This window comes from Idiotropiscis lumnitzeri, chromosome 4, assembly GCF_059441095.1.
Source record: "Idiotropiscis lumnitzeri isolate Australia: NSW breed Sydney's pygmy pipehorse chromosome 4, RoL_Ilum_1.0, whole genome shotgun sequence".
Taxonomy (NCBI): domain Eukaryota; kingdom Metazoa; phylum Chordata; class Actinopteri; order Syngnathiformes; family Syngnathidae; genus Idiotropiscis; species Idiotropiscis lumnitzeri.
In genome coordinates this window covers 16289389-16316045 of record NC_142394.1, presented here as the reverse complement: position 1 = coordinate 16316045, position 26657 = coordinate 16289389, and the positions used below count along the sequence as shown (strand labels likewise).

Genomic DNA, 26657 nt, shown 5'->3' with positions numbered 1-26657 from the left:
ATCTTCTCCAATGTCGATGCCCCCCCCCACACACACACAACCGACACCAACACCACTTTGCATAAATTAACTAATAATTAAAGATCAGAGGATTGGAATAAGTGTAATGTCCAAGTATAGGGCTTAATTAAAAAATAGAATAAAGACGTGACTTTAAAACGTAATTAGCTGGAAGATTCCATACAAAATACACGGTGAATGAAACGAAACCACCGTTTTCAACAAATTGCATTATTTTACCAGTATCTGCATTTATGTTCGACTGTACTGAAAAGTACGTCGAGATTTAGCAAATCTATTTTGAGTGGACTAATACAGACACGTCGAGTCATCCATACGTTCACAGTTTAAGGAAGTGCAGGAGGAACAAGACAACGGTGGGCTGGACTGCGACTTTCAAAAGCAGAAAATGGCGTGTGCAGAATGAACGCGGCGCGCTGCAAACACATTAAGTCTCATTGTGGACACACACGGCGAGCTCTGACGAGATGTCTGACAGGATTTGTAATTTATAGCGCGTTTTTTTTGTTACAGCTGAGGTGAAAATCACGGAATGTTCCATGCGGGAACATTTGACCATAAGATACGGTTCTTAATTGACGAGATGTGAACATTACAAGGGAATTCAGCGATTGGATGTTTGCACGTTAACAATCAGGTAATGGCGCTTATGAGATACTGCGTCTAGATTGCTAGAAATGTTGTCTGAGGCTGGAAATTAAGACGTGTTGTTATTATGGCGCTCATTGGGCTCTGCCTCCACAGCCCCGCCTTGTTTTGCTGCTTCTGACTGCGATGTTGTAATGTTTACATTGGGAAAATTAGGTTGTCATCCGTGAGCTTTACGTGGTTTGAAATTTACTTGTATCCGATGAGGGAATACGCTCCAAATCTTTGCTGTGACGGCGTTTATTTACTGCACACACGCAAAACGGGCCTGACACAGATGCTATAAGGCCTTGATTGTAAAGATTGAAGACAATCCGTGCTACATTGGCCGGTGTGAAAAATGCATAGCTGAAACGTTGTTCAAAGAGAAACTGGAAGCTGTTTTGCTCTCTCGATCGTGCAAGTGCAAAATTACGTAACTGGGTCGTTCTCATAGGACACCATGGCCTCCACTATTGAGAATCACAACACTCACGCGAACATTAATAGCCGGTTGCACTCTTAATTGCCATCTTATAACAAGATTTTTTTTAAAAAGAAACTTTATTTTGCGCTCACATGCTATTTTGATAGCATGCAGCTTCAACGTGGCTTCAAGATGTGTCGACAATTCATGTTGAGTTTGACAGATTACAGTTTTACTGTAGCTAACTGTACTCAGAAGTATGACCTAAACTTAGTGTACTTGAATAACGTAATGTAAATTCACTTATTTCATTCACGCGTTGGTTGAATAAATATGCGCACACAAACGTCACACTTCTAGTTTGGCCACTTGTTTATCGTCGTGATCTTTTGTTTCCATGTAGGAAAACAAATGTTTGTTGGTACGTCGCAGCCATCGCTGTCTGGACGGCTGTTGTCTGTGTTTGCCGCGCTCTGATTGGCCAATACAAAACGGAGGCGTGGCTTCGTCATAACAATGCAGTGTGTGGAACGTGCACGCGGCAATCGGGATTTTCTTTCTTCGTTTATGAAAGAGCGACTTGTATGTATTTTTCTATCATTGCTCCGCTGGATACGTTTCTACTAATTGGTGGATTTTTTTTTTTTTACGGTTGCTGGGGAGACGTAGCCTCTCGGCATCTAAATGAAAGCATCTGCTAGCGGTCTTGTGTTAGCAAGCAAGACTGTCGGGTAGTTTTTTTTGGATATACATCGAAGGAAACAGTTGTGGATTAAATTCGAGGGACTGTGTCGCATCGAGGGACATTTGTCGTTTGGGGGCTCTCGTGCACAAGGATAAGTGGATGGTAGACGTCATTTTGCAAGCTTCATCACCTGTCACCTCTCCTTCTCACGGAGCACACAAACTAGCCACGAAAGTAAGCTCTCAAGCTACATCAACTCGTATTATGACTTCGGTCCGTCCATACTGGTTGGCTGCTTCTATTCTGTGCAACTTTTTTTAAAAAAAGTATTTTAGAAAATTTTCATGAGAGCCTTGTTTTTGTTTGAAATGTCCCGAGGTTACGCGAGTGCTTTCCGACTGTCCTTGCTATGAGCCCGTTGGACAAAGCGTTAGCATAGCTTTGCTAACGTAGCTAGCTCATCTCTCCTTCAGCAGGGGACGTCGTCTTCTCCCAGGGAGAAAGGAGCTCTCAGCTTCCACCACGGTCCTGTCTCTCAGACCGCCGGTCGTGTGTGTACAGCTTCGTGCGATACACCAAAAAAGCAACGCAACGGAAAAGTGGAGTTTACATGAATGAGACGCGAACGCCGCAACAGCTTGTGTTGTTGCTTTGTCTTGTGAGCACATGGCTTCCATGTTTTTGTTCAGCCATGGAACAGCGACCCCTATTTTTGCCCCCTGGGCGCACGGTATTGTTATTGTTGTTGTTTTATTTTTTTAAAGTATTGTTTTGCACGACAATTGATAAATATAGCACTGAAGGTTTTTAACCATTACCGAATTTAAACTTGACACTGTGGGCCCTTTTTTTGTAATCTTTTGATGTCTGTTGTTCTTGTTTATGTTTAATTTGTCACCCATAGAACCAGCAATATTGTCCTTGTTGATTTTGAAGATTAAAAAAAATAATAATTTTGTCGAATAATCCCAGACAAGACTCAGCTCTAAAATTCTGAGTTCGAACCTTGGCTTTGGCCTGCCTGTGAGGAATAATGCTCCCAGTGTGAATAAGGCAAATGATCTGCAGTTCCCTGCAAGTGGCCGAGTTCTCCATGCAGCACTTGTTGGTCCCGGGCACCATTTGACCACTTTTAAGGTTGTCATAAACCACTGTGGTTGCATAGTTCATGGCTTTTGCTCCCTTGAGAGTCATCCTCTAGCTGGAGTGTGAAGTGAATTGATGAGCAGCATGGGCGGACTAACAAAAGGCTAATAAAATAATGAATAACCCTTAGTCATTCAGAGTATTTACTTTCTGCAAGTGCAAATCATTGAAGTGATGATGAAAAACAGCACAACAATGAGACCTGCCATCATGCCAATCAGGGTGTATTTTAGTGGGTCAGTCCGGAGGTTTTATTTTATTATGAACAACTCTGAAACAAAGCGCACCGTTGTTTATTGTTTATTTCAGGCATTGGTTTTCACGCGACAACTCCCGTATTTCCAAAATATGCACGTTAGGCTAATAGAAGACTCCATATAATCCATTGGTATGAATGTGAATCACAATGGTTGTTTATAAGTGCTCTGCGATTGGCTGGTGTCCAGTCCAAGGTATACTCTGCTTCATGGCCAAAGTCGTCTTGGATAGGCTCCTACCCGAGAGACCCTAATGAGGTCAAGCACTATACAAATTGGATGAATGGACAAACATCCAAAACATGTTGTTCCACATGCACAATGGGGAAAATCAACCACTGCATCAGAAAATCTGCTTTTGCTGCAATGAAATGGTTCATGTTGATGAGGCAGTATCTCTCATAGTTTAGTTTTTGGCCCTTGGAACAAGGCGGCCACGGTTCAAGTCATGCTTATAGGATTTTATATCACAATAATATGCCACAATATATTTTGAATTATTCTATAAACATCAAACAACACAATGTCGTCTTAGCTTTTATCAACTTTATTTTTAAAGTGACAAACCTGTATCAAATAAGAAATGCACCCAGTAGTGCTGCTTTATAAAAACATTGGCAAAATAGCCTACATAAATTTCCACAAATGTCGATATCAACCTAAATAAGAGGCATGCAAAATAACGTTTGACAGTAATTGATGAAAATATAAAGATGAGCTAGACTGTGATGTAATTTTGAGAATATTTATTGTGCAGATCTCAACAGTTAAAATCTAAACTCAGGACTGTATTGTGAAAAAAAAATCCATTCTTAATGTTATATGCATTAAATACGCTATACTGACCCAGTTTCTGCCTCGCTTATCCTGAATATGAATATACTTTGAATCATTTAGGCCGCCACTCTTGGCTGATGTAGGGGGCGCTAAACGAACCATACGCTCGCGTTAATGTAGGTCTGGTGAGACCTCTTGTGAAGTGTACTCAGTCACCCAAGTTGATTCCGCTCTTTCATGATAACGTTAGGTTATCTTAGGAGTTAGCATGACTTCATCATTCTTGCCTCGTTAATTACGTGAGAATGATACTTGTAAGAAGTGTAGCTTATTCCCCGCCATGGAGGCTGTGATTACTGACTTGGGAGCGGAACCGCAATGTGTTTAGCAGGCTATAGTTGCCAGCGACATAACAGGACTCAGCTGGTCAAAACAAGGAGCATGCAGGTCACAACATCTTCATCCGTTGCTGGGATTGGTCAAAACTAAAGTTAGGTAGTCGTGCGCAAGTTGCCACTTTGCCCAATCAGCCCCAAGTGTTGTACTGCATGTCTTGCCTTTCCTGAGCAGATCGCATCAAAGCAGTCCCAGAATGATACCGCGGACAATTCCTTTAAGTGATTCATATATCTATCAGTCCGGTACTTGCCAGGTTGAATCTTTATTCCTGTGGCATAATCATGTGCATTTTGTATGAGCTTTAATTTGTCTTTTTTTTTTTTTTCAGGGTTAAGACAATCGGAGGCAACATACTCCTCCACCGTGTAGTTTCCTTTCCCCGAGAGTGACTCGTCTGCACGACGTCACCAATGCGACCATGGGAAGTAGCAGTAAATAGGCTGCCCCCAACAGCCCCCTTGAACCCGAGGAGGTTCCTTGGAGAGCCCTGTAACGCCCCTGTGCATCTCAGGAGAAGGTACAGTTGAATACAGTATGTTATGCGTTTTTTTTTGGGGGGGGTGGTACTTTTTTTGTGTATGAACTGATTGGGTCGTGACTATAGTGTGTTGTTTCTTGTGAAATCAAGTGGTACCATGTTTCAGTGCCTAAACGGGTCCTTGCAGGCTTTGACTGTTACTTTAATTCTTGTAAATATAAATGTGGTCAAGTAAAGGTCTGCTCCACTCAGAAACTTTTTGAACGTGTACAAATGTAGTATTTAAATTTTACCTTATGTGTTGTGTTTCTCTCCTATTAACTTGTCAAACATCGATATTGAGTTTACATACTGTCATATAAGATAATACTACTGTACATAGAATTGAATGATTTGTGTGATATCGTGTATCTTTTTGTCTGGTCTTACAGCCCACCAGTGAGACGCCAGTGGGGGCTACGAGACAGGCCTGTGCTGCACTCTTCCCTGGTCCAGGATGAGAATCTTCATCATCTGCTTTTCTCCCATCATCATCAACAGTTTCCTTTAGATGAATCCAGACAATACAGCCACACCAGCACAGCGCCACGCATGCTTCACCCTGCGGCCCACCTGCCCCAGCAGAACCCCATCATGGTGGATCTACATGAGCAGGTAGCATATCAGGAACGAGCTGATGCTCCAGGTAGCAGATGCCAAATTTCCCCATGCAATTGCCAGCAGCGTATTTTGCCAAAAATGATCATACTTTTTGAACATGTCACTCCCTTTATTGTAGATCTTGGTTTTGTTATGATTTGTCAGGGACTATTCAATTACGTTTGTCCATGAAGTCATGAATTGTTCTCAAAATTTCCTATTGTGATTAATATGACCAAAATGATCATGGTTACCAGTTGTTGTGGTCCGATATTAGATTCTGACGATATGATTACCATGAGCAAAAATATCACGGTATTAGAATCACAGCTCTAAAATGTCTTTTTTTTTTTAAATGTTTGGGTAAATAGCACCATTATTTTGTCCATTGACTACATTTGATTTTATTTTTAAACAAAATATAGACTATTTGTTGCATTGAGAAATTATCATGTTAAGTTGAAATAAATAAAATTAATGTTAACATTATTCATCTGTTTTAATTATTCTTAGTAAGTCACAGTGTCCCATCACTGGTGAGCTATTTTTTTTTAGAACAGACCCCATGGGCTTTTCATGATGTCCTTGGAGCTAACTATTACCCACTGTCACCATTATTTATTAAATTTTTTATAGGACTCTGCATATTAATCGACATAGCAAAAAAAGCAAACGTGTAACTCCCTTCCGACTAACTCCTGTGTTTTTCCATCCCTCTTGTCGTTGCTCATCTGAGAAAAAAACCCAAAAGTGATCTTTGCAAGCAGCCAATCGCATTGTGCCCTGTTTTAGCGTTGATTGAAACACTGACTTTTTAAAACCGTGGTAAACCATCAAACCGGCAATTGGCCCATGCCTAGTTACCAATATCAATATTACAAAAAGAAATGTGAAAAATAAATAAATAAGACTCACGCACTTGAAGCTTTTTTACACGTTTTATTTTGAGCAATTCTTTTTCTCAAAAATGGTTCACAAATGATGAAAATCTGTGTTTTCTTTTATTTTAGATGCCCCAGGGATCTGTTCCAATATCATACACTGTTACGACGGTGACGACCCATGGATTTCCCATCCACACTGGGCAGCCTTTACCAGGGTGCAACACTCAGCAGCTCCCAGCATGCTCGGTAATGTTCAGCGGACAGCTCTCTCTGCTCTGCTGCCTTCCTCCTCCTGTGAGTTTGAAAGGATAAAGCCAAAATGTCAGTGGCTTTCGTGTAGCACTCGATAGCAACTGTGCAGTCTGTTTCTGTGGAGAATTTCCTGATAAGCTACTGTGTGTCTTGTGAAATAGCAAAATTAGTGGCATGAATTCGTTTTGGGTGAAAAGAAGTCGACTTAAGATGCGTTTGCGTTGTGGCAACACTGTTCAGTGCTGTGGTTTTATGTAATGTAATATGTCACTTCATGTGTGTTTATCACGTGCTTTAACCGGGGTTGTGCGATGTGTCAAACGTGCAAATTGTCCACTGTTAGCTCAGTGTGATGTGTGATAGCGTTTTTTGCTGCAAAAAAAAATCGGACAGAATATTCAACAAAGTACATTTCCATGGCTCTCTCTGTATGTTGTTGAAGACATTCCTTCTCAAAGTATTTAACCTGACCTGCAACAAAAAAAATGTACACTGCGGGGTAAAACAATTCATGATGACTGATCAATTTCGATAAAACTCAAATTTTTGAGTATTTTTATGAATTTGGCATAGCCCCTTTGTGCTAGTGTCAGTGAATTTAAGGGTGGCCCGACACAGTCACCCCGTGGCTATAGGCCACTATGAATGTCGACCCATGCTACCATACTTAAAGATGAGTCAGTTTTAGCCAATCAAAAGCCTGACTAAAGTCATTTCCTGATGCAAAATGGGAAAGCAAAATTAAATGCAAAATAATCTTATTGACAGTTTATTTTTGCATTGTGTTTTATTTTTTCATCTCGGGATGCGCATTTGATTAGATTTTCTTGATTAAATATTGGGTAAATTGTATGACTTATTTTTTGTCAATGGGATTGGAGAATCCTGCTCTGAATTCTTGTGAATATTCTTGCATCATTCTTATACCTGGAGGACTTGTGGCGTATAGATCATCGTCCCATAAAAGATTACATGTTGTTCTTCTTTACACATCAAACTAATTGAGATGATATTAAACCCCCCACCCCCATTTGTCACTCATCTTAGTGATCAGTTAATTGATGAATCCCACGTTTCCCTAAACTGGAATCAGAAGTCAGCAGAACAAAGAATGAACACCAGAATGGCACGTAACCGAGCTTCTCTTTACATTTGTCCCATCGCTCAGCCCTACCTAAAACATGTTTTGAAACTACATTTTTAGACCAGTGATGGAGGATGTATTACCAACAGTGAGTTTGAAGAAAATGGCATAAAAATGTGTCTCCTCCTGTGCTTTTGTCTCCTCTCAGCTCATACAGGCATGTACCATGCAGCATATGCCGGTGTCTTACCAAGCCTTCCCACCCCTGATCTCCAGCGAACATTTTGTATTGCACCCACCCCCATCTGTACCCCCTCACCAGCCGCCGCACCTTACTCCTCTGAGCCAATTTGTCCCTTTACAGCCTCAGCACCCACGCATGGTGAGTAGTCCACAGCAACCAGCACCAACGGTGTGATCACTGTTTGCTAGCCAAATTGTTTGCATCTACCTCCCCCACCAGCCTCTACAGAGGGTAGAGAATGAAGTTGACCTAAGAGGGGAACAGCACCCATTAGGAACCTTCTCCTACTCGCATCACCCACCAGCGCTGCCTCCTTCTCTGCCCATACAGTATCTTCCTCAAGAGCCTCTGCATCAGGAGCTTCCCTTCGGAGTGGTAAGGCAGCCTGACGATTGTGCCATTTACTTGCATTTTTACCCAGCTTCGGTTTGTGTTTTCAAAATCCACATTATAGTCCCTCAGTTGATGCTTGGAAGTAATTTGGCAGCTTAAAAATCATTAACGCACCAACAAGCATTACTGCAAAAACACAATCACATTTCAGTTAATAAGTCTAAGGCTACGTTCAGAACTACACTGGCCCGTGACGCTGCCTTCAGGTCAGGCGACAAAGCCCAGTACAGGGTGGCTCGTGCTGACCTGAGCAAAGGCATCAAGCTAGCCAAGGCAACCTACAAGGGGAGGCTGGAGGCCCACCTTGCCAGTAACAGGCCACGGGAGGTGTGGCAGGGTCTACGGAGCATCACCAACTTCCGTGGCAGCAGCACGACCTCTGTAGACCCGAGTGCATCGCTGGCAGAGGAGCTTAACTGCTTCTTCGCTCGCTTTGACTCGCCCCAACCGTCACACCCCCGCACTTCAAGCTCCAACTCCCCCCCACTCATCGTAGAGGAACACGATGTGAGGCGCGCGCTCCTGGCGGTCAACCCCAGGAAAGCTACTGGACCCGACGGAATACCAGGCAAGGTCCTCAGAGCATGTGCCCACCAACTGTCACATGTTTTCTGCAGGATCTTCAACCGCTCCCTGGCTCAGGCAGTCATCCCCTCCTGCTTGAAAACTTCCACCATTATTCCTGTCCCCAAAAAGTCACCAGCCGTCCACCTGAATGACTACCGTCCTGTTGCTCTCACACCAGTCATTATGAAGTGCTTCGAGAGGCTGGTTCTCCAGCACATCAGGGACTGCCTTCCTCCCACTCTGGACCGCTACCAGTTTGCATACCGGGCTAACAGATCCACTGAGGACGCCATCGACACTGCTCTGCATGTTGTGCTGGGCCACCTGGAACGACAGCAGAGCTATGCAAGGATGCTCTTTGTGGACTACAGCTCGGCATTCAACACGATCATCCCAGACATCCTCGTCGCCAAACTGGACACTCTCGGCCTCCCTGCCCTCACACGCATCTGGATTAAGGACTTTCTGACCAACAGACCCCAGACTGTGTTGCTCGGCCCCTACACGTCCTCCACCCGCACGCTGAGCACCGGTTCCCCCCAAGGATGCGTGCTGAGCCCTCTCCTGTACGCCCTCTACACCTACGACTGCAGCCCGGCCCACGGCAACAACACCATCGTCAAGTTTGCTGACGACACGACAGTGGTCGGTCTGATCTCGGAAGGTGACGAGACAGCCTACAGAGAGGAGGTAAAGAGACTGACAACTTGGTGCAAGGACAACAGACTGCACCTTAACTCTGCTAAAACAAAGGAGATTGTCGTCGACTTCAGGAGGAACAAGACGCTGCCGCCCCCCCTCTGCATTGAAGGCGTGTGTGTGGAGAGGGTCCACACGTTCAAGTTCCTGGGAGTACAGATCTCCGATGACCTTTCTTGGAGTCACAACACCACAGCAGTGGTAAAGAAGGTCCGCCAACGTCTGCACTTCCTGAGAGTCCTCAGGAAATTCAACCTGGACAGGAAGCTGCTGCTGGCCTTCTACCACTCGTCCATCGAGAGCCTGCTGACGTACTGTGTCTCCACCTGGTACAGCGGCTGCACTGAGGCGGACAGAGTGAGGCTCCAGAGGACAGTCAAAACAGCGCAAAGGATTATTGGCTGCCCTCTCCCCCCACTGTCGGACATCTACACCGCCCGGTGCCTCAGAAGGGCTCTCAACATCGTCAATGACAATACCCACCCAAACTCACACCTGTTCGACCTGTTGCCCTCTGGCAGGCGCTACAGATGCATCAAATCAAGGACCAATAGACTGAGAAACAGTTTCTTTCCGAGAGCCATCTCCTTACTGAACTCTCACACACACACGAGACCACCCTAACCTCGCAAAACAGCATTGTGATGTGTTTCTATATGCCCTATTCAGTACTGAATTCCATTGCACTGTCTTCTTTATTTATCTAATTTATATATTTGTCTGTATTATTGTTGTATTGCACTGGAGAGGGGAGCCCTCTAATCTCGTTGCACACTTGAGTACAATGACAATAAAGGGATTTCTATTCTATTCTATTTCTATTTCTACAGGTAAATGAGAAACAAATCAGATTTATTTTGCCCATCGGGTCTTTACCTTGATGAAAAAAAAAAACCCTTAAATTTATGACTGTCTTAATGGCTCAGTTCCAATTTTTTTAAATCAGACCTGGATCACATTCAAATTTGGTCCTAGATCGGATACAAATGAGATTTTTTGCAATGCGCCCACAGTGTGAACGGCCAGGTCGACCAAGGCGTCATCAAAAGCCAAATATGCATTCCGCTCGGGCGGGGGACAGTGCTTGCCAGGGCGATTAACAATTGTCAGTGAATATGCAAATTTGATTTGAATTTAGAAACATGTAGCATAAAGTGCCATCTGTGGCGATGGTAGTAATTCAACCACACAAAAGTTTTTTTTTTTTTATGCAAGGCAATGGCGTGACGCATCTTTATTCGATGTCTCCTCGAAATGAAAATAAACCTTGACTTATTTCCCCAAAATATTTCTACCTTCTCCTGCATCGCTCCTCTGTAGATATTAAATGATAAAAAGATGAGCCCTTTCAAAACTGGAGCATATTTACTCCCGCAAAGAATATATTGTGATTGACGTCTCTTCTTCTGCGCATGTGAGTCGCTTCGGGGATGCATTTGGTTCACACACCAGACAGACTGAGGTCGCAATTAATATTTAATGTGAACAATTACGCAGAAAAATCAGATTCACCCCCAAAAAATCTGAATTAAGCCATAAAACCTGCAGTCTGAACCGCACTTAATAAATGTGAGTAGAAAAAATAAAAAAAATAGGTAGGAGTGTATATCACCCTATATCTTACTCGTTTATCACATTAAATACCATTTTTTTTATGCTTCATGTTACTGTTTTTGTTTTTAAAAATGTATTTTTTCCTGCCCTATGAATATGTGATAGAGATGATTTTCATCAATTATCATTGTTTCATTATTATTGGTCAAAATATCCCTATTATATTGTCTTGTGCCTAATTTGCTATTTAGTTTCAAATTTGCATGCTTTGAAGAGCCTTTTATGGGTAAGTGTTTAGCTGAGAAGTATGAATGTCACACCTACATGACTAGTACTTAAAACTTACTCACACTCAATGTGTCTGTATTTTTTCTATTCCCAGGACATATATAGTCACTAACATTTTAGTGACAAATGTGTAGCCATCCATCTCAAATGTATTTTCACAAATATGACAGCTAGTTATGTCATTTGTGTGGCACAAATTCACATCATAAGTTTATATCAAAGCACTTTCTGTAACTGTAATTGTAAATGATTATTGACTATGTTTCTGCGACTCAGTTCTGCAATATGCTGTAATGACTTTTGTGTTGATCAGAGTTTTAATCCCCGACTGTGTCTCCCACTAGCCATATCCCCACATGCTGCCCCGGCGAGCAAATGGACAGAGATACCGGCTGCAGCAGCCTCTCCCTCCTCCCCCGCCGCCCCCATCCTACTACCCAGGCTTCCTCCCTTACTTTCTGTACGTATAACACGGACAATGCTCGTTTCTCATGTAAGAGGGTCAACTCTAGTTACCAGTGCGCGCGGATGACTTTTTACAGCGATGCATGTTGATGGTGAATGTTTTTATGAGGATTGTGTTTAATTGTCTGTTTCTCTTTGTGCAGCTCAATGCTTCCTGTGCCTCCAACTGCAGTGGGCCCAGCCATCAGTCTCGACCTTGACGTGGATGATGTGGAAATGGAAAACTATGAGGTTAGTTTGCCTCTTGGCCATACTTTTTTGTCGGGTTTAAATGCCCTGACGCCTGAAATAACTTACTAAAGGTGGCTGATCTCACCAGGAAAAAAGCAGGCATTGTTGTTCATCTTTACCGGTCGACCGGAAGCGAGAGAGAGAGAGAGAGCCGTCTTGCTCCCTTCAGCTCTGAGCACCATCTCTCTCTCTCTTCCGTTCCACCTCCTCTTTTATTAGAGCTTGAAGGAGAGTCATAACGAAACTGAAACTAGCACATCATGGCTTACACTGAAAGCAAGGAAATAGAAACTTATTAGACAACAGAAGCAAAAATGTGTGCGTATGCGTGTGTGCCAAAGCATAAATGTCGGCGTGTGTGTGTGTGTGTGCAAACATTAATGAGTGTATAAAAACATGATTAGAAATACACAAACTGATTCCATATCCTCAGCCCATCTTACATTTTTATCTTAAAATATTCAAACACACTATATTACCCCATAAAACACATTACAGCACTAAAAAGCGAATGAATCTAACAACCTGTACAAACATTATTTGTGTACATTTGGACTGAGTGCATACAGAATAATATGCCTCTCCTATTTATAAGTTTGCCCTCAGCGTTTAAAAATGAATGTTTATGATGATATAGGGAAATTAAAGAACACCTCTACCCAAAGCTCATTATGTTGTTAGAAATACATTGCATTACATTTTACAGTGACATTGTCAAAAGTCATGAATTAGTTATCAACACGTCTTTGTTGTCAGTGATTCATTGTACCAATGCAGAGTTTGTGGATGTTCACAATTTGTTTGTGCAGTTGCTCTTCACGTCTTTGTGTAGAATATTGATCGCTTCTGAGCATTTTCATCACATGCGATTATAAAAGTGTTCATCGTTGAATGGGGTCATCGAATTCAAAATGAATTAAGGGAAGGTCCCAGGTGTAGTACTTCAAAGCCTGTGGCAGGCTTTTGTCAAAATAACCCAAAGATCAAGAATCACAGTACACTCCCCTCCTGATGTGAAATTAAATCACAATATTGGGAGGGGGAAAAAAGCAATGGCTGGGGACATCGCTTTCTTTTCCAATATTGTGATTCCCCCCCCCCCCCAAGTTCTTCTTCCCATGGATTTTTTAGCAATAGATTGTGTAATAGAAAGTACAATAACTAATGCAGGAGTCTAAATTAACAGTTGCCCGTGGCCACTCAAAATTCACTAGGCCATACAAATTTCATAAATAAATCAGATTAAATCAACATGTTATTGCTTTTTTTAGTTCAATTCAATATTTAATACTCAATATTTAGAGTTTTATCCACTTAAATTGTTCACTCATTATAGATCTTTTTTACTGTGCTTCACACACCTTTTTGCGCGACAGGTTAAATCCTTCCAGAGGAATGGCTTGAACAAGGTATAAACCACGCAAAAAGACTGATGTTTTGGTCTTTTAGTTTAGTCTTACGTTAGAATAAAGGCAAAAGTTGTTAACTTTCTGAACACTCTGACTTGCAGTCTCTCGAGCGTCCACTACGACTACTTCACAGAATTCTACCAAACAAGCACGGCCTAAAAATCAATCAAATCATAAATCCGATTACAACAATAATGTAAACAAATCTGTGGCAGCCTACCGACTGATCGAAATGAAGCAGGTTTTTTATTTTTTTTTTTAATTGAAGGCTGTGATTTGAAAAATTGCAGTCTCCTACGTCCAAGGTCAATTGGAATTTGAAGTAATTGTTCAACTACACACTCTTATTTCTTGTCTCGCTGAAATCAGCCATGTGTCATTCAAGTGAACTCGACATACTGCTGGTTTAATACTGAGTCTGTTTTACCGCTACCATAACAACAGGCAGTGGGGACGGCTTCAACTTCCAGTGTGGGGTTGAAAAAGATAATCAAAGCAATTTACTCACAGAGGCCGTCCTTCATTAAGTACGCTTTTCCGTAATTCCCACCATTTTTCTACAAGACTCTAAAAAGTGGATTCTCTCTGCAGGCTTTACTAAATCTGGCCGAGAGGCTGGGTGAAGCGAAACCACGTGGACTCGCCAAGGCTGACATTGAGCAACTTCCATCCTACAGGTTCAGCTCAGAGAATCATCTATCTGAGCAAACGCTGTAAGATTTATCTTTTTATATGTATATTGGAGACGCACACATACATAATGTATTAGTAGGCGCAATATCAATGAACTGGTTTATTTAAATAAATAAATAATCATACATAACACGCACCGGGTCATAATGCACAATGTTTTGGTAATGCATTCTATTTGAAAAAGTTTATTCTAATTGTACCATATTTTTATTTGACAGATATACCGCTATTTTGATGTTCGGACCGGTTTAAAACATCCGGTAGTGCTGCATGTCTCGCGTGCTTTTGTTCGCCGTCAAATTACACGGGGGCTGCTTCGAGCGGAGGGGATCCTCTGACAGATAAAAAAAAAAAAAAAAAAATGAGTCGAAGCATCGCAAGTCAGTCTTGTGACCGGTGGTTGTTACTACTTTGGCTAATGCTCAATGCTATCTCGTCCCGTCCCGTCCCACGGTACAAACTTGGAAATATGCCTCCTGAAAAGGTCAATTTATGCTACCAGCAAACGCAGGATTGGGTTAGTGGAACTACATATCCCAAGATTCTTAGACATGGAAGCAGGGAGTAGGCCAGTCGGACTACATTTCCCATGATTTACAGGACACAGAAGCAGCAAGTCGTCCTAGTTCCGGTATGCCAAAAACATATCGATGCCTGTTAGCTCTTAGATGTGGATGAGAATGACGGCAACGTAATAGGAAGGAATTTGAATTCAAGATGACAAACTGAAAAGCCAGCATCCATCCATACATGGGGCATTGTCTATTTTTTTAGAAAATGTAAGGATTTTATGTACGCCTTATGGTCCGCAAAATTGGGAAATTACCGTATTGGGATTCGTTCATATCTCGATGATGATAAGTTTAAGGTATGAGATTTGGTCTGGAACAATTGGCAACTGTAACAAATTCACCTCAGGTTTAAATTATATTTCAATTATTTTGTGTGTACTACATGTATTTTTTTTTGTTTTGTTCCCAGGTGTGTTGTGTGCTTTAGTGACTTTGAGTGTAGGCAGCTACTTCGGGTGTTACCCTGCAACCACGAATTCCACGCCAAATGTGTGGACAAATGGTTAAAGGTAAGATGACGTCGTCGAGACAGTCAATTTGGTTTTACAGTCGGCGTGTTGGAATGTGATCTCCCTCCTCTTGACTTCCAGACCAATCGCACTTGTCCCATCTGCCGAGCCGATGCGTCAGACGTGCACCGGGAGGCGGAGTGAGCGCCAGAGTGGAAAAAGCTTCGCCCACACCAGAGTTAGTCCTAAAGCTGTGGACACCCGTCACTAACTAACCGCAGCGAACAACCCACTTCCTAAATAATAAGCAATCCGGGATGGTTCTCGGAGCCCCCAGTACCTCTGCTGTGCTTCATTTGTCCCAAGTCTTGTGAAGAAAAAAAAAATCCCACTGCAGCCAGAAGGCCGAGCGCTGGGATCACCAGCTGGTTCTTTCTCTGGCCTCCCCACTTCCTTGTTGCCGATTCCAAAGAGTTTCCCCATCCGTGCGCATTATTTGCTGCTTTTGTTTCAGGGTTGCATTAGTAGAGTTTAGTGGGGTTCGTGGAGGATGGAACGCTGGATGTGATTCAAGACTAAAAGGATGCGCGGAGAAGCACCATAGATGCATGTTAGTGTTGGCGAAACAGACTTCATGTATATGTTCTGCAATACTCGATTGATCATTTAGCCCTCTTTTGTTCAGCCTGAGCTTTTAGACTGCAAGTGACACGCATCTGCCACACCATCCTCCTCTGGAACACACACATATCCAAAAAGGTGTCTTGGATTTACGGATCGGATCATTTCTAGGTCATCGAGCATAACTGCACAAGTGCTACGGCTATCCTCTGCGTGTGTGTGCGTGCGTGCGTGTGTACGTGTGCGTGCGCGCGCTTATCCTGTTCACAGAGCCAATGTATTGTGTAACCACTGGATACAGGGCGGCATGCTGGGATTTGCATGAACTGTTGATTCCGACTAGCAATATTTAAACCAAGCATTACCACCAAAATGATCTAACTTGAGAGGAGAAGAAGAAAAAAAATAATCGAAGCAGCATATTAAAAGAACGGCTTGCTTATGTGGGAAGACAAGCATTAAAATGGATGCAAGTCACCGTTGTCCCGTGCGGACAGTAATATGTTGCAAAGGGGCGACTTCTGAATGGACTTTTTAATCTTTGTGTTTGGGGAAGACGTGGCTGTCAATGTTTGTTTGTTTGTTTGTGAGCCAAATCCAATATATAGATATTGCCTACTTTTCCAGATGTTAGACCTGCCTTCTTATATGACCTTGACAAGCACAAACCTATTACTAAACCTGGCAAATACTGTGTCATTTTCACCGTTTCTAAAAGGTTTTATTTATTGCTTTGTAATTTGGAGAAAATGAGTTGAAGGAACGCGTTGGGAGCACCAACAATGTTTGTGTTTATCTTTTGGTAACGTGGTCATCAGCTTAATGGCGGTGTTTATGAAAAAAAAAAAAAAAAGAACAAGTGTATGTATAACTTGCGCGTGAATGCTTTTAGAATTGAAGACAGAAGAATGTCGTAGAAGTCACTGGTGTTCAGTAGTGCGGAAACACTTCTACTTTCTTGCTTGTGTTGCGACTTATGAGAAAAAAAAAATTAGTAAGCACTAATAGGCAGTTGTAAGCATTGCTTTTACGTGTAAAGGGATCTTGCCTTTTTCTTTACTTCAGTGTCTTAAGTGAATGTGAGTCTTTGACGTGTGTGCCATCTTCAAATGAAAAAAAGAAGCCATTTAATGAGTTCTACCCACAGCTTTGAGAATTAATCTACGTGTACATACATATCTATTCGCAGGCTATATTGTACGTAAAAAAAAAAAAAAACAAACAAAACAAAAAAAAACTCAGGGCCACTCGGTATATGAGGATACAGGACAAGAAGAGTGTCAAATGGGAAGGATGCCATGAAAAGGAGCTATTTGAATTTATGTTGGTCATTTTCCTCTGACCACAAATTATTTAATATAAGCAATTATTATATCCTCTTATGTCTGAAATAGTACACCGTTTAAAGACGAGGCATGTTTTCAAAAGAAAAAAGAGGCAACGTACAGAAGTCATTTTACAAACCAGTTTTGACTATTTGCTGTGGTCCAACTTCTCAATGTGCGCACACTCCTACCTAATCACTCCAAAAGGTGTTTGCATGCTTACAAAAAAAAAAAAAAATGAGCAAGCGCGTGAGGGAGAGCTTCAGAGCTGCTGGGGACCTATTTAACAGTGCACAATATGCATGCTTGTCATCCAGTTCCAGGTCGGTTTCTGGAGGTTCGGATCTTATCGCTCAGCTGATAACTGCCATGCATTGTACTGCACATATTTCTAATAGAACTGAATGACTACAAGATTTTATTGCGCTAACTTCATTTTGTTGGGAACAAAGTGGTCTGGGTCCATCAATTCTTAACATGCGTTGTGTTACTGTTATTGCCCTAATGACTGAAAACAACCTGCTCTGAGACTACTGTAGTTTGATCAAAAAGCCATAGTGACAAGGTGCTAGATGTTCTGCTTTTAGCTACAAAAACTCACTTGCGTGAATGCAATAGTTTGTCATGGATCTCATGTATTCTTAAAGCATGTTATACTAATACCCCCCAGTGGAAATCATTATAATTATACTTTAAAGGTTTAAAAAAAAAAAAAGAAGATAAGTGTTGTCATACATATTCCAGTGTAGTACTGTACCTGCCTGTCAGGCACTTGCTCTCAGTGTATCAATATCTTAAAATGTATTGTTCACATGTACTTCATGTTGATATTAGCGCTTATTTTGGGGAGTAACTTTTCAATTGACATTATTCAGCAACGCCACTAATTTAAGGAAGAAGAAAAAACTTCCCACTGAAGCAATTTATGATTAAGACAACAGAATAGAGTCTTGTAGTAGTCTTTCTGTTAACTTCAATCTCACAGCTTGTCTGGTGCAAAAAAAAAAAAAAGTTCCAATAAGCAGCTAAAAATTGTTGGGATTTGTGATTGATTACTTTGTAGATGCCATTTATAGTTTACATTTTTTTTTTTTTTTTTGCTGCGGTGGGATCGTGATTTACTGTTCTTACCCTACCCGGTCATTCAAGGGGTCCTCAGCCCACCCACCAACAGAGCCAGGGGCACGTGTTGTGTGTTAGGCAGATATATTTTGCTTTGGTACTTGCACATTTACAGTTACCTCATTTTTCCATGTTTGTATTGTGGGGGGAGGGAGGGTGGAAACTAATATATATATATTTACACATATATATATTACATAGAGGAAATGGTTGTTTTAATTTTTCATTCCATTGGAATCATTGTTTGTAGCATTTAACATGAACTAGTTAGTGTATTATATGCATCTGTATACTGTTTGAACTTTTTAAGATTTGTACTTTTTTTAAATGAAATTTGCTAGTTATGCTTTACAAAGTAGTGCAATCATATTTTTTTTTTAATTGTTGTGGCTGATTGGAGAGGGTTGTTCACTAATAAATGTATTACGTATACCAATATGATGCTTGTATCATTTCAAACTGTGATGCAACTACAAATGTTCAATAAACCCACTTTTTTTTAATTTATAGTTGGGGAAATGACATCTTTACAAGAGCTTATTTGGATGTTACAAGCAAAACGTTGGTGAGTGACAGCAGACTAGCAGAGCATGCCACGTGGAAAAAAAAAGCTGTGGCCCGTGAAACTTCAGTCTGCTTTGCACAGTCAACATGCATCTGGTCATTAGATGACACAGATGAGTCAGGGGAGGAAATTCCATGTTTATGAACACTTATGTACATGTCACTCATTTAAAACAGGGTTCCCATATTTCCTTTAAGTCTAAATCTGGCTCCGTTTTGTGTCATATAGAAGTAAAAAGGCATTTCAAACGAGTGTACAACCTGCCAAACGTTTTTTTTTTTTTAACAATACTAAAACAAAGCCAAAGCGAAAGTCCCTGTTCCCAACTGGGTTAATAGATACTCTAAGGTATTTTTGGTCATGCAACTGGTTTAGCAAGGGTCTCAACTACTTGTTGGAGAATTTTCTAAGTGGAGGAATCACTAGCCTTTTCAATGACTACTAGAGTCATGGGTAAAGACAAAATGAACAGGCAGCTGATAAACATGAGATGAGACCTCTGTGGATGGAAAGGGATCAAGTTAGAACTTCCAAGAAATATTTATTGAATAAAATTCAAGACTTTCCAGGCTATTGGGAACCCTGTAAACACAGGTGAACAACGGCTGCCCAAGGGGAGGTCTATATTATTCCAAATTTTTACTCAACGATCCCATAGTAGCCATTCAACAAAAAAGGACGAACGGGAGAGGGAGGGGGCATGTACGGCTGGACATTGTAGAAGGTGTTCCCACGCAGAAGCGGCTTGAGGTCTTTTTGTTTTTTTAATCGTCCGTAAGATCCTGAACAAAAAGGACCTCGGAACGACTGAGTCCCGCCTCTTTCAGCGTGGGAGGGTTGGGCTGCTCCTCGGTCGGAAGGCAGGGCAGCACTCGGCGAGGGAAGTTGGTGACGATCTGAAACTTCTCTGGGCTTTCTTTCAACGAGAACAGGAAGTCATAGATTACCTGAAAAAGAAAAACAAGAATTTACAATGGATAAGAAAGACAATTCTGTGCTGTTACGGGATTTGAAATTAAAATTGTGTGCAATTTCGTAGCTTCATTTTAGAGAATAAAAAGTAAAAAAAAAAAAATGAAGTCCCTCTTCAATGAAAATAAATATTTTTGTATTATATGTATAGTTTGGATTTAAGTTTCAGATAATGGCCTAATTATTATGGAATTACGACTAAATAAGCTTTTACTGAGTTTCAGTTGGGTAACAAAGTTGGGTTGCTAAAAACATAACATTCAACTGAATTTTCGCTTTGGCGTACACTTAAGACATGCTGAATGTGGACTCACTGTAAGTGACTGCCAGAAGAGGAATCGTCTTTCCACGCGTGTGTCATTGGGCAGTTTGAACACTATTTTGACACTTTCTGGATCGTCTGCAAGCGGCTCTGGCGGGAGACATTCTGACTTCCTCTCCTTCTCCTCTTCTAGTGTCTGGTAAAAAAAAAGAAAAAAGATTGCAGTATGACCCAGGATTGTTCATTGAACCTCATTTAGCGGGCTTATGAGTTGTAAGGCACGTTGAGACTCACCCGTCGTCTCCTCTCCTCTGCAAGAGCGCACTGCAGAACCTTCTCCTCCTCTTGTCTCCGTTGCTCCTCCTCCTCTCGCTTCTTTCGGTCCTTCTCCTGGTCGGCACGGAGGGATGCCTGGTACGCCTCGTCTTGCTGTTGTCTTAGCACTTGTGTCTGACTCCTCTCCTCTCTGAGGAAAAAAAAAAATTCATCCACAACGAACAAACATTCACTTTTACGCGGTTCATCTTTAGCGCCCAAGCTATATCATAGTTTTAAGCAATTAATTTTTAGATGGATTTGTAAAATATGCACGCTTGTATAAGATTTGTGCGTCGCTCTCTAACAAATTTTTAAGACAACCCAAATGGGATATTCAAAGTAGAATTGAGCTTAAAATCAAAATAAAGTTGTATTGTATTAAAATACAGTAAAGTAAACCCCTCATCAGGGTTCGCAGTTGTGTTGATTGTATCTTCTATTTTAAGTGTAATTCTCCTCTACTGTTCAACCACTAGATAGAGTTACACTATATAGTTTGAGTCTGGATATTGAAAAGAACAACGTAACCACTAAGTATTTCAGCTCAGTGCAAACATGGTTAAAATGTGCACAGAAATCTGTAAGTGTGTGATCTGTAAACATTGGGCCTCTTGATTGGCTGTATTCGTTTATGTGACTCTTGCGACAGTCCTGTCATGGACGACTCACAAATGCGGGTGGCGATTTGCAAATGCGCGTTTGGAGACTTGTGTGCCTGTGTGTGGCTCCATAGCTACACATTCAGACCACAAGGGGGAGCTAGTATTCTACCAGCCCAGTACCGCCAATATTCACATTTTGGCTGCAATCCCGTTGACAGATGTTCTGTTTTGTGCTTTGGGAGAAGGAACATGGATGCTATCAACCCATGTGCAAGTACAATTCCTTTAACATTCTTGATATTGCAATGAATGCAGGAATACAATGGAAATAACCAAATAATATAATAACTGAATGAAAAAATGGATTAGTCTTGCTGCTAACTGACACATGAACAATCCCTCCCTTTATTGCGTTTCGTAAACACTCACTGTTATTTTGGTTGACATTCAGTTATTTCCATTGTATTTTCTCTGTTATCTTTGTATGTCGTGCGCTAATAAGTTACGTTTTTTTTTTTGTTTGGAAAAAAAAAAGAAACACAGAGGACACAGCTAGTACCGTTCAAGGCGCTCAGACATCAGATATGTTTGGTTGGCCTCCATAATGAAGGTGAGCTGACTGACAAAGTCCTCGGGCTGGATGACACCCTCAAGGCGGCCGACGACTGTCATCTTGCGGTCCTTCAGCACGATCATGGCCAGGAATGGATAAGTGTTCTCCCGCAATGCTTGGGAAACTAAATGGGATGGACAAAAGCATTTGCAAAAATTGGACGTGTACACACAATAGGACTGGCAAAAAAAATAAAAATGAAATAAAACTAAATGTGAACTGTTTCGTGCGCGATTTTCAAAACATGCCTCATTGGCTCCCTGTAAAATGTTCACAAAGCTCCTTCAGCTGTACATTTGAAATTTTCAACTGATCCCCAATGGGCCAGAACCCCAATGACCACAGTGGTTGCAGTTTGGAGTGGTAGCGAATTGTACTGCTTCATACTCACGACGAGTATGATATTTTGGTTTGGAGCCTAAAATTTTAGTTACAGCAGCAAAACTGATCACAAATCTTCACAGAAGAAAATAATTCACCGCTATACACTACTGAGTTGAATCAAATAGAAACCAATCTGTTTACCTCTGTAGCCCTCAGGCTTGCTTGTTGAGCATGCCCAGAACAGCATTCGGGTGTTGACGAAGGTTACCACCTCTTCTGTACATAATGTGGAGCTACAGAGAGGTACACAGCAGCACAGAATTAACCTCTTATTTTAAAAACGCTTTATATGGTTAGAGAACATCTGGAGATAGCAAAAGGCTAACAGGCACACGACTAACACAAACAGAACCGTCAGGTCCTTTGAAAGAATGTCTAAATGAATCTGGGTGGGGGGGGAAATCATGACACATACCGGCAAAACTCATCAGTGTCTTGATGATCGTCCCCATGAAGGTACACTAAAAGGTAGCGGAGCTCCCGTTTGGCATCATTTAATGCCTGTCAACACGTTTTGGAAAATCATTGGAAAATACAGTGATCAGCATTAAGATGTATAGATTTTACCTCTTGATTTTTTTAAATTTTTTTTATCTTTGTCAAAATTGCAGTTTGCAATTTGAAAATTGCATTCTACTAAATTGCAGAAGTGATTTGATTTTTGATTAATTGTTCACCCATACAATCGCCGAAATTCATAACCAATTTATCACTTAATAGGGTTATTCTGAGTGATTGCAATCAATCAAGCAAATCTCTGAACTCACCTGGCTGTATGCTCCCTGGTAAAAAACAGGATGTGAGCGACCGTACTTTTCCTCATAAGTACGAATAAATGCAACAACATCCCCAACGGGGTCTGAAACACGACCACGCGGGTCCGGCCGCACGAACCACAGGGCAAACCTGTAACACAAAGACAGTGCCCGTCTGTGATGTTTTCCCCAAGCATCCGGTGCATATCAATGCGTCATCCTTCTTACCTGAATATGTCCAGAAGTGTGTTATATGTAAATCTGAAAGGTAGCATTATCAAGTAATAACTCCATCCTAGAAATCCCTGAAATACAAAGCCAACTAAATCAATGAGTGGATTCACGCTAAAACACAAAACTTAACAATTGGAAATCTTATCACGTTGTTTAAGTTCATATTTGATCCCAACCATTGGTCTACAAGCAATACGTAGTAATTTATTCCAATAAACGGCAGCAGACCTACCCTGGGTTGTGGCCTGGAGACAATATAACTATATACTCTGTGGTCTGTTGTGTTGACCTGTAATGGTCTAGACGGCGGAGGGTTGAACACACTGGGCACTCCTTCCTCCTCATTGAGCCTGTCTTGTACTGCAGACTGAAAGGCACACATTTAATTATTTGTGGGGGGAAAGTCACAACTCACAACAGCAACAACAATACTCTGGAGCCAGGTACACGTGAGGCTCACATAATAGTCACGCACAAAAAAAAAAAAGAAAACTCTAGCTTTCGACTCAACATGAGACTGTCGCTGTTCTGCTGTTCTTCTGGTATCTATTGTATGCGTTTGTGTGTTTTACTTTGTGTTCTAATTTATATTACACCATAGGGAAAGCGCTTTGTTAAAACTGCAGCGGTCGTGAAATGCGCTATATCAATAAAGTTGTATAGTATTGTGAAAACACTATGGCATGCAGTGTGCGTGTGCGAGGGCAGAATGACTAAAATAATCTCATGCCACTTTTCCATTCGAGACTCCATCCCCATACAACACACTGCACCCGATGCTTTTCAATTACAACAGGCGCAGAGCGGCATCAACTGAACTGTGCACAACACCACACAAACGCCGTGTGTGGGTTCTACCATATCATGTCACAAGCGGTGAGTCTTGAGCCACCTCTGCGGAGGGTAGGGTTGGGTGCTAAACGGAAAACTTACCGTTACCGAAATGTATTACAATAACCAACATCATTTTGCCAATGTCGGTAAATTAGGTGTTTAAAAAAAAAAAAACGAAAAGAAAAGTCTTTTCTGTCTGCAGCTATGTTCATGCCCCTTTAAGACTGCTACAGGGCGTGTAGTCACGTGACTCCACCCATCTGAATACGAAAGAAAACTGTCCACAAGGTAGTAGTGGGGGATTCAAATCAAGAAGCGGCTGACACGGCTGAAGAAGTAACGTTAGTTGAAGTTGTTCCTGTTGTGCTTGTCACAAAAGGAAATCTGTTGTTTGGATGTATTTTGGGTTCCATTAAGACGATGTTTGAGCAAAAGAACATGAACTACAAAGTGCATCGTAATACATAGACGACAAGTGGCGACTGCGCATTTTCCTGATGATGCACACTTGTTTATTTGGCTAGCATTGACTTTTTTTTTTAAATTTTATATAGCATTTCGTTAACAGGCCACACTAGCTCCTTTGCACATGGCATTGTTTATATTGTTTACAAGAGACCTTTACACAAATCTAGCCCTTTGCACATGGGATTACAGCATCTTGGCGCAATCTATTTGCAGAAAAAGATTTTGCGAGAGGTACCCTTTTCTCCTGTTCTTTGTGACATAGTTCAAGTCATGTAAAGCAAGCTATTTGGAATGTTTATACAAATTATTTTGTGCTTTTATTTTTCATTGAAAGTTATGTCTACCAGTTGGTCAATAAAAAAAAAATCAGTTAATATGCATTTATTTTGATTTTGGTCCACGGGGGGGAATTTATCAAGCATTTATCGTTATCTAGGTAAAATTGCTCAATTTACTGTGATATTGATTTGAGGTCATATCGCCCAGCCCTTGCAGAGCTTCTGAAATGCGGTTCGATTGCAACTACATGGGCTGGGAAAAGTCTCATGGAAAAGGAATTCTTACTCACTTAACTGCAGCGCGGGTGAGTTTTTGGTTAGCACTGTTTTTGGCGGTGTGTAAATTATTGTCATTTGAAAATCGATTATGCTGTACACATATTTTCAGAGATATTTTTAAACAAAAAAAAACGTTTAATTGTTCTTAACCACAATACAAGTGGGTTGTGAGTTGCGATTTTGCAACAATAGGAAGATGTGGGTCACAGGGTGACAACTGTTGAGAACTGCTGGTCTAAAAGGTAATGTTTTAGTAATCTCAGAAACAGTTTTCAGTGTAATGGTGTGACGGTTGTGGCTCGCACAGAACTATAAAGTGCGGCCAAAGGTGTGAATTGTCAATATATGAAATATTAACAGGTCACCTCAATGTTCCAGTTATGCTGCTCTAATGTGCGCCGACATTGATCGATCGATTCCAAGCCAGTAAGATCCTGTCAGAAAGAAGAATAAATGTATGACGTATACCAACTCAATCGTTACTTGACAAGTTAACAAAATGCAGCATTAACATTAAACACATAACTAGCATGAAGCGGCAACACATGACATAGGTTAGCTCAGGGGCTGCTAGCTCTCTAACTGCACATCAAAGAAACTGCACTTATGTTACAGAATTAAATGATTGCGTTGGATCATTTTCATTATAACAACACAGAAAATGGCTAAAAATGACTTCAAAGACACGTGTCAAAACTTTAGTGACAGCTCGGTCGTGTCTGTAGTGATAAACTGAACTCATCGAAACAAGGAGTCAGCGATGTAGTGACACCAGAGGCAGGATCTAAGAAAACCAAATCCAAAGTTGTGTTTAGTTTACAACGGGGCATTACGTCTTTGGCGATGATGAAGACACAACCGATAGTCCGCGATTCAAGTCGATTCAACGCCCTTTCAAGTCCACTAACTTGTAAGATATGCAAGCTAATGCTAGCTTTGGTTCTAACGTTAGCTCTGAAGTTGACCAGCATCGAAGTTGACTGTGTGAAAAAGGCTTCAAAAACTGAGAGTTGGGCCAAACGGTGCCTGTTGGCGCTGGGCAAGGACACCCCATTTTATGATGCCGGAAACCACCTGGCTTCGGATCGTGTATACCTGAAATTGGAGCAGTTTTTCGGTTTGCGCCTGCGATAATTCAGGCTCCTCTGGCGCCGCCATTTTAGCTCGCCAATCACCTAGCAAGGCTCAGCAACGTCAAAGCAGGAATTAGCCGAGCTCGAGTAGCACACTGCTGACATCTCGTGGCTTGGAGAACATCGGGTTTTGTTTTCTCTCTCTCTCTCTCTCTTTTAATTAATCCGACACAAAACGAAAAATAAAACTAAGGAGATGGAGGAATTGAAAAAAACGTATACATGTCTCTCTCTGCACTTGACTTCACCAAGGTTACAGATGAGCTGTAGCCTATGCCAGATTGCATTAGGAGACATTTGTTTTGATTTTGGATGTAATACAATGAGGACATTTCCTGGGCTCTGACATGCATTTCGTTTTATATAATACCCAGTAGTTTAGTTTAGACAAATTGTCTGTACTAACCAGAGCTGGGCACTTGACCCTTTTTTGCTGGTCAGTCAACCGCCCTCCGGCCGCTATCTCTGTACCCATCCAGCCCCAACCCTCCAGCCAAATTCATAAAAATTGTCGGCCCCCGACCGCCCCCCCAAAAAGCATCCGCGTATGAAACCGCCGCGGGAGAGATGCTAACGGCAATTTATTTGAAGTTTGTGTAAGAAGAGACGTGAGACAGCAGTGTGCGTTCAAGCGTGCCTGTATTTCCTTATT

The 26657-nt window shown here is 41.5% G+C and overlaps 2 protein-coding genes across 4 annotated transcripts; one reads left to right on the top strand and one right to left on the bottom strand.

The window, feature by feature from the left end:
- The first annotated feature begins 358 nt into the window (after nucleotides 1-358).
- rnf44 (ring finger protein 44) lies at nucleotides 359-18811 on the top strand. 3 transcript variants are annotated; one of them, XM_088293119.1, is made up of 11 exons: nucleotides 359-658; nucleotides 4668-4856; nucleotides 5249-5471; nucleotides 6467-6586; nucleotides 7885-8058; nucleotides 8140-8295; nucleotides 11766-11881; nucleotides 12030-12117; nucleotides 14118-14239; nucleotides 15201-15300; nucleotides 15382-18811. In XM_088293119.1, exons 2-11 carry the CDS (start codon nucleotides 4750-4752, stop codon nucleotides 15442-15444), a joined length of 1269 nt encoding a protein of 422 aa, XP_088149245.1. In that variant the 5' UTR covers nucleotides 359-658; nucleotides 4668-4749; the 3' UTR covers nucleotides 15445-18811. The 3 variants fall into 3 exon arrangements, with proteins under 3 accessions (XP_088149245.1, XP_088149243.1, XP_088149244.1); XM_088293117.1 differs by having other exon boundaries at nucleotides 6467-6634; XM_088293118.1 differs by lacking the exon at nucleotides 359-658 and adding an exon at nucleotides 679-1994 and having other exon boundaries at nucleotides 6467-6634.
- faf2 (Fas associated factor family member 2) lies at nucleotides 18788-26132 on the bottom strand. The gene is made up of 11 exons (XM_088293116.1): nucleotides 25968-26132; nucleotides 25238-25306; nucleotides 23246-23380; nucleotides 23008-23084; nucleotides 22792-22930; nucleotides 22440-22525; nucleotides 22166-22257; nucleotides 21587-21764; nucleotides 20402-20573; nucleotides 20160-20303; nucleotides 18788-19820 (listed from the first exon to the last, which is right to left on the bottom strand). The coding sequence occupies exons 1-11, from the start codon at nucleotides 26028-26030 to the stop codon at nucleotides 19638-19640; spliced, it is 1338 nt and encodes a 445-aa protein (XP_088149242.1). The 5' UTR covers nucleotides 26031-26132; the 3' UTR covers nucleotides 18788-19637.
- Nucleotides 26133-26657: the final 525 nt, after the last annotated feature.

Coding starts and splice junctions, on each gene's coding strand:
- faf2 (XM_088293116.1), bottom strand. CDS start 26,030: ATGGCGGCGCCAGAGGAGCCTGAATTATCGCAGGCGCAAACCGAAAAA. Junction 20,574..21,586: donor ATGTCTGAGCGCCTTGAACG/GTACTAGCTGTG, acceptor TTTTTTCCTCAG/AGAGGAGAGGAGTCAGACAC. Junction 19,821..20,159: donor TCTTCTGGCAGTCACTTACA/GTGAGTCCACAT, acceptor TTTCTTTTTCAG/GTAATCTATGACTTCCTGTT.
- rnf44 (XM_088293117.1), top strand. CDS start 4,750: ATGCGACCATGGGAAGTAGCAGTAAATAGGCTGCCCCCAACAGCCCCC. Junction 14,240..15,200: donor CATCTATCTGAGCAAACGCT/GTAAGATTTATC, acceptor TTTTGTTCCCAG/GTGTGTTGTGTGCTTTAGTG. Junction 15,301..15,381: donor GTGTGGACAAATGGTTAAAG/GTAAGATGACGT, acceptor CTTGACTTCCAG/ACCAATCGCACTTGTCCCAT.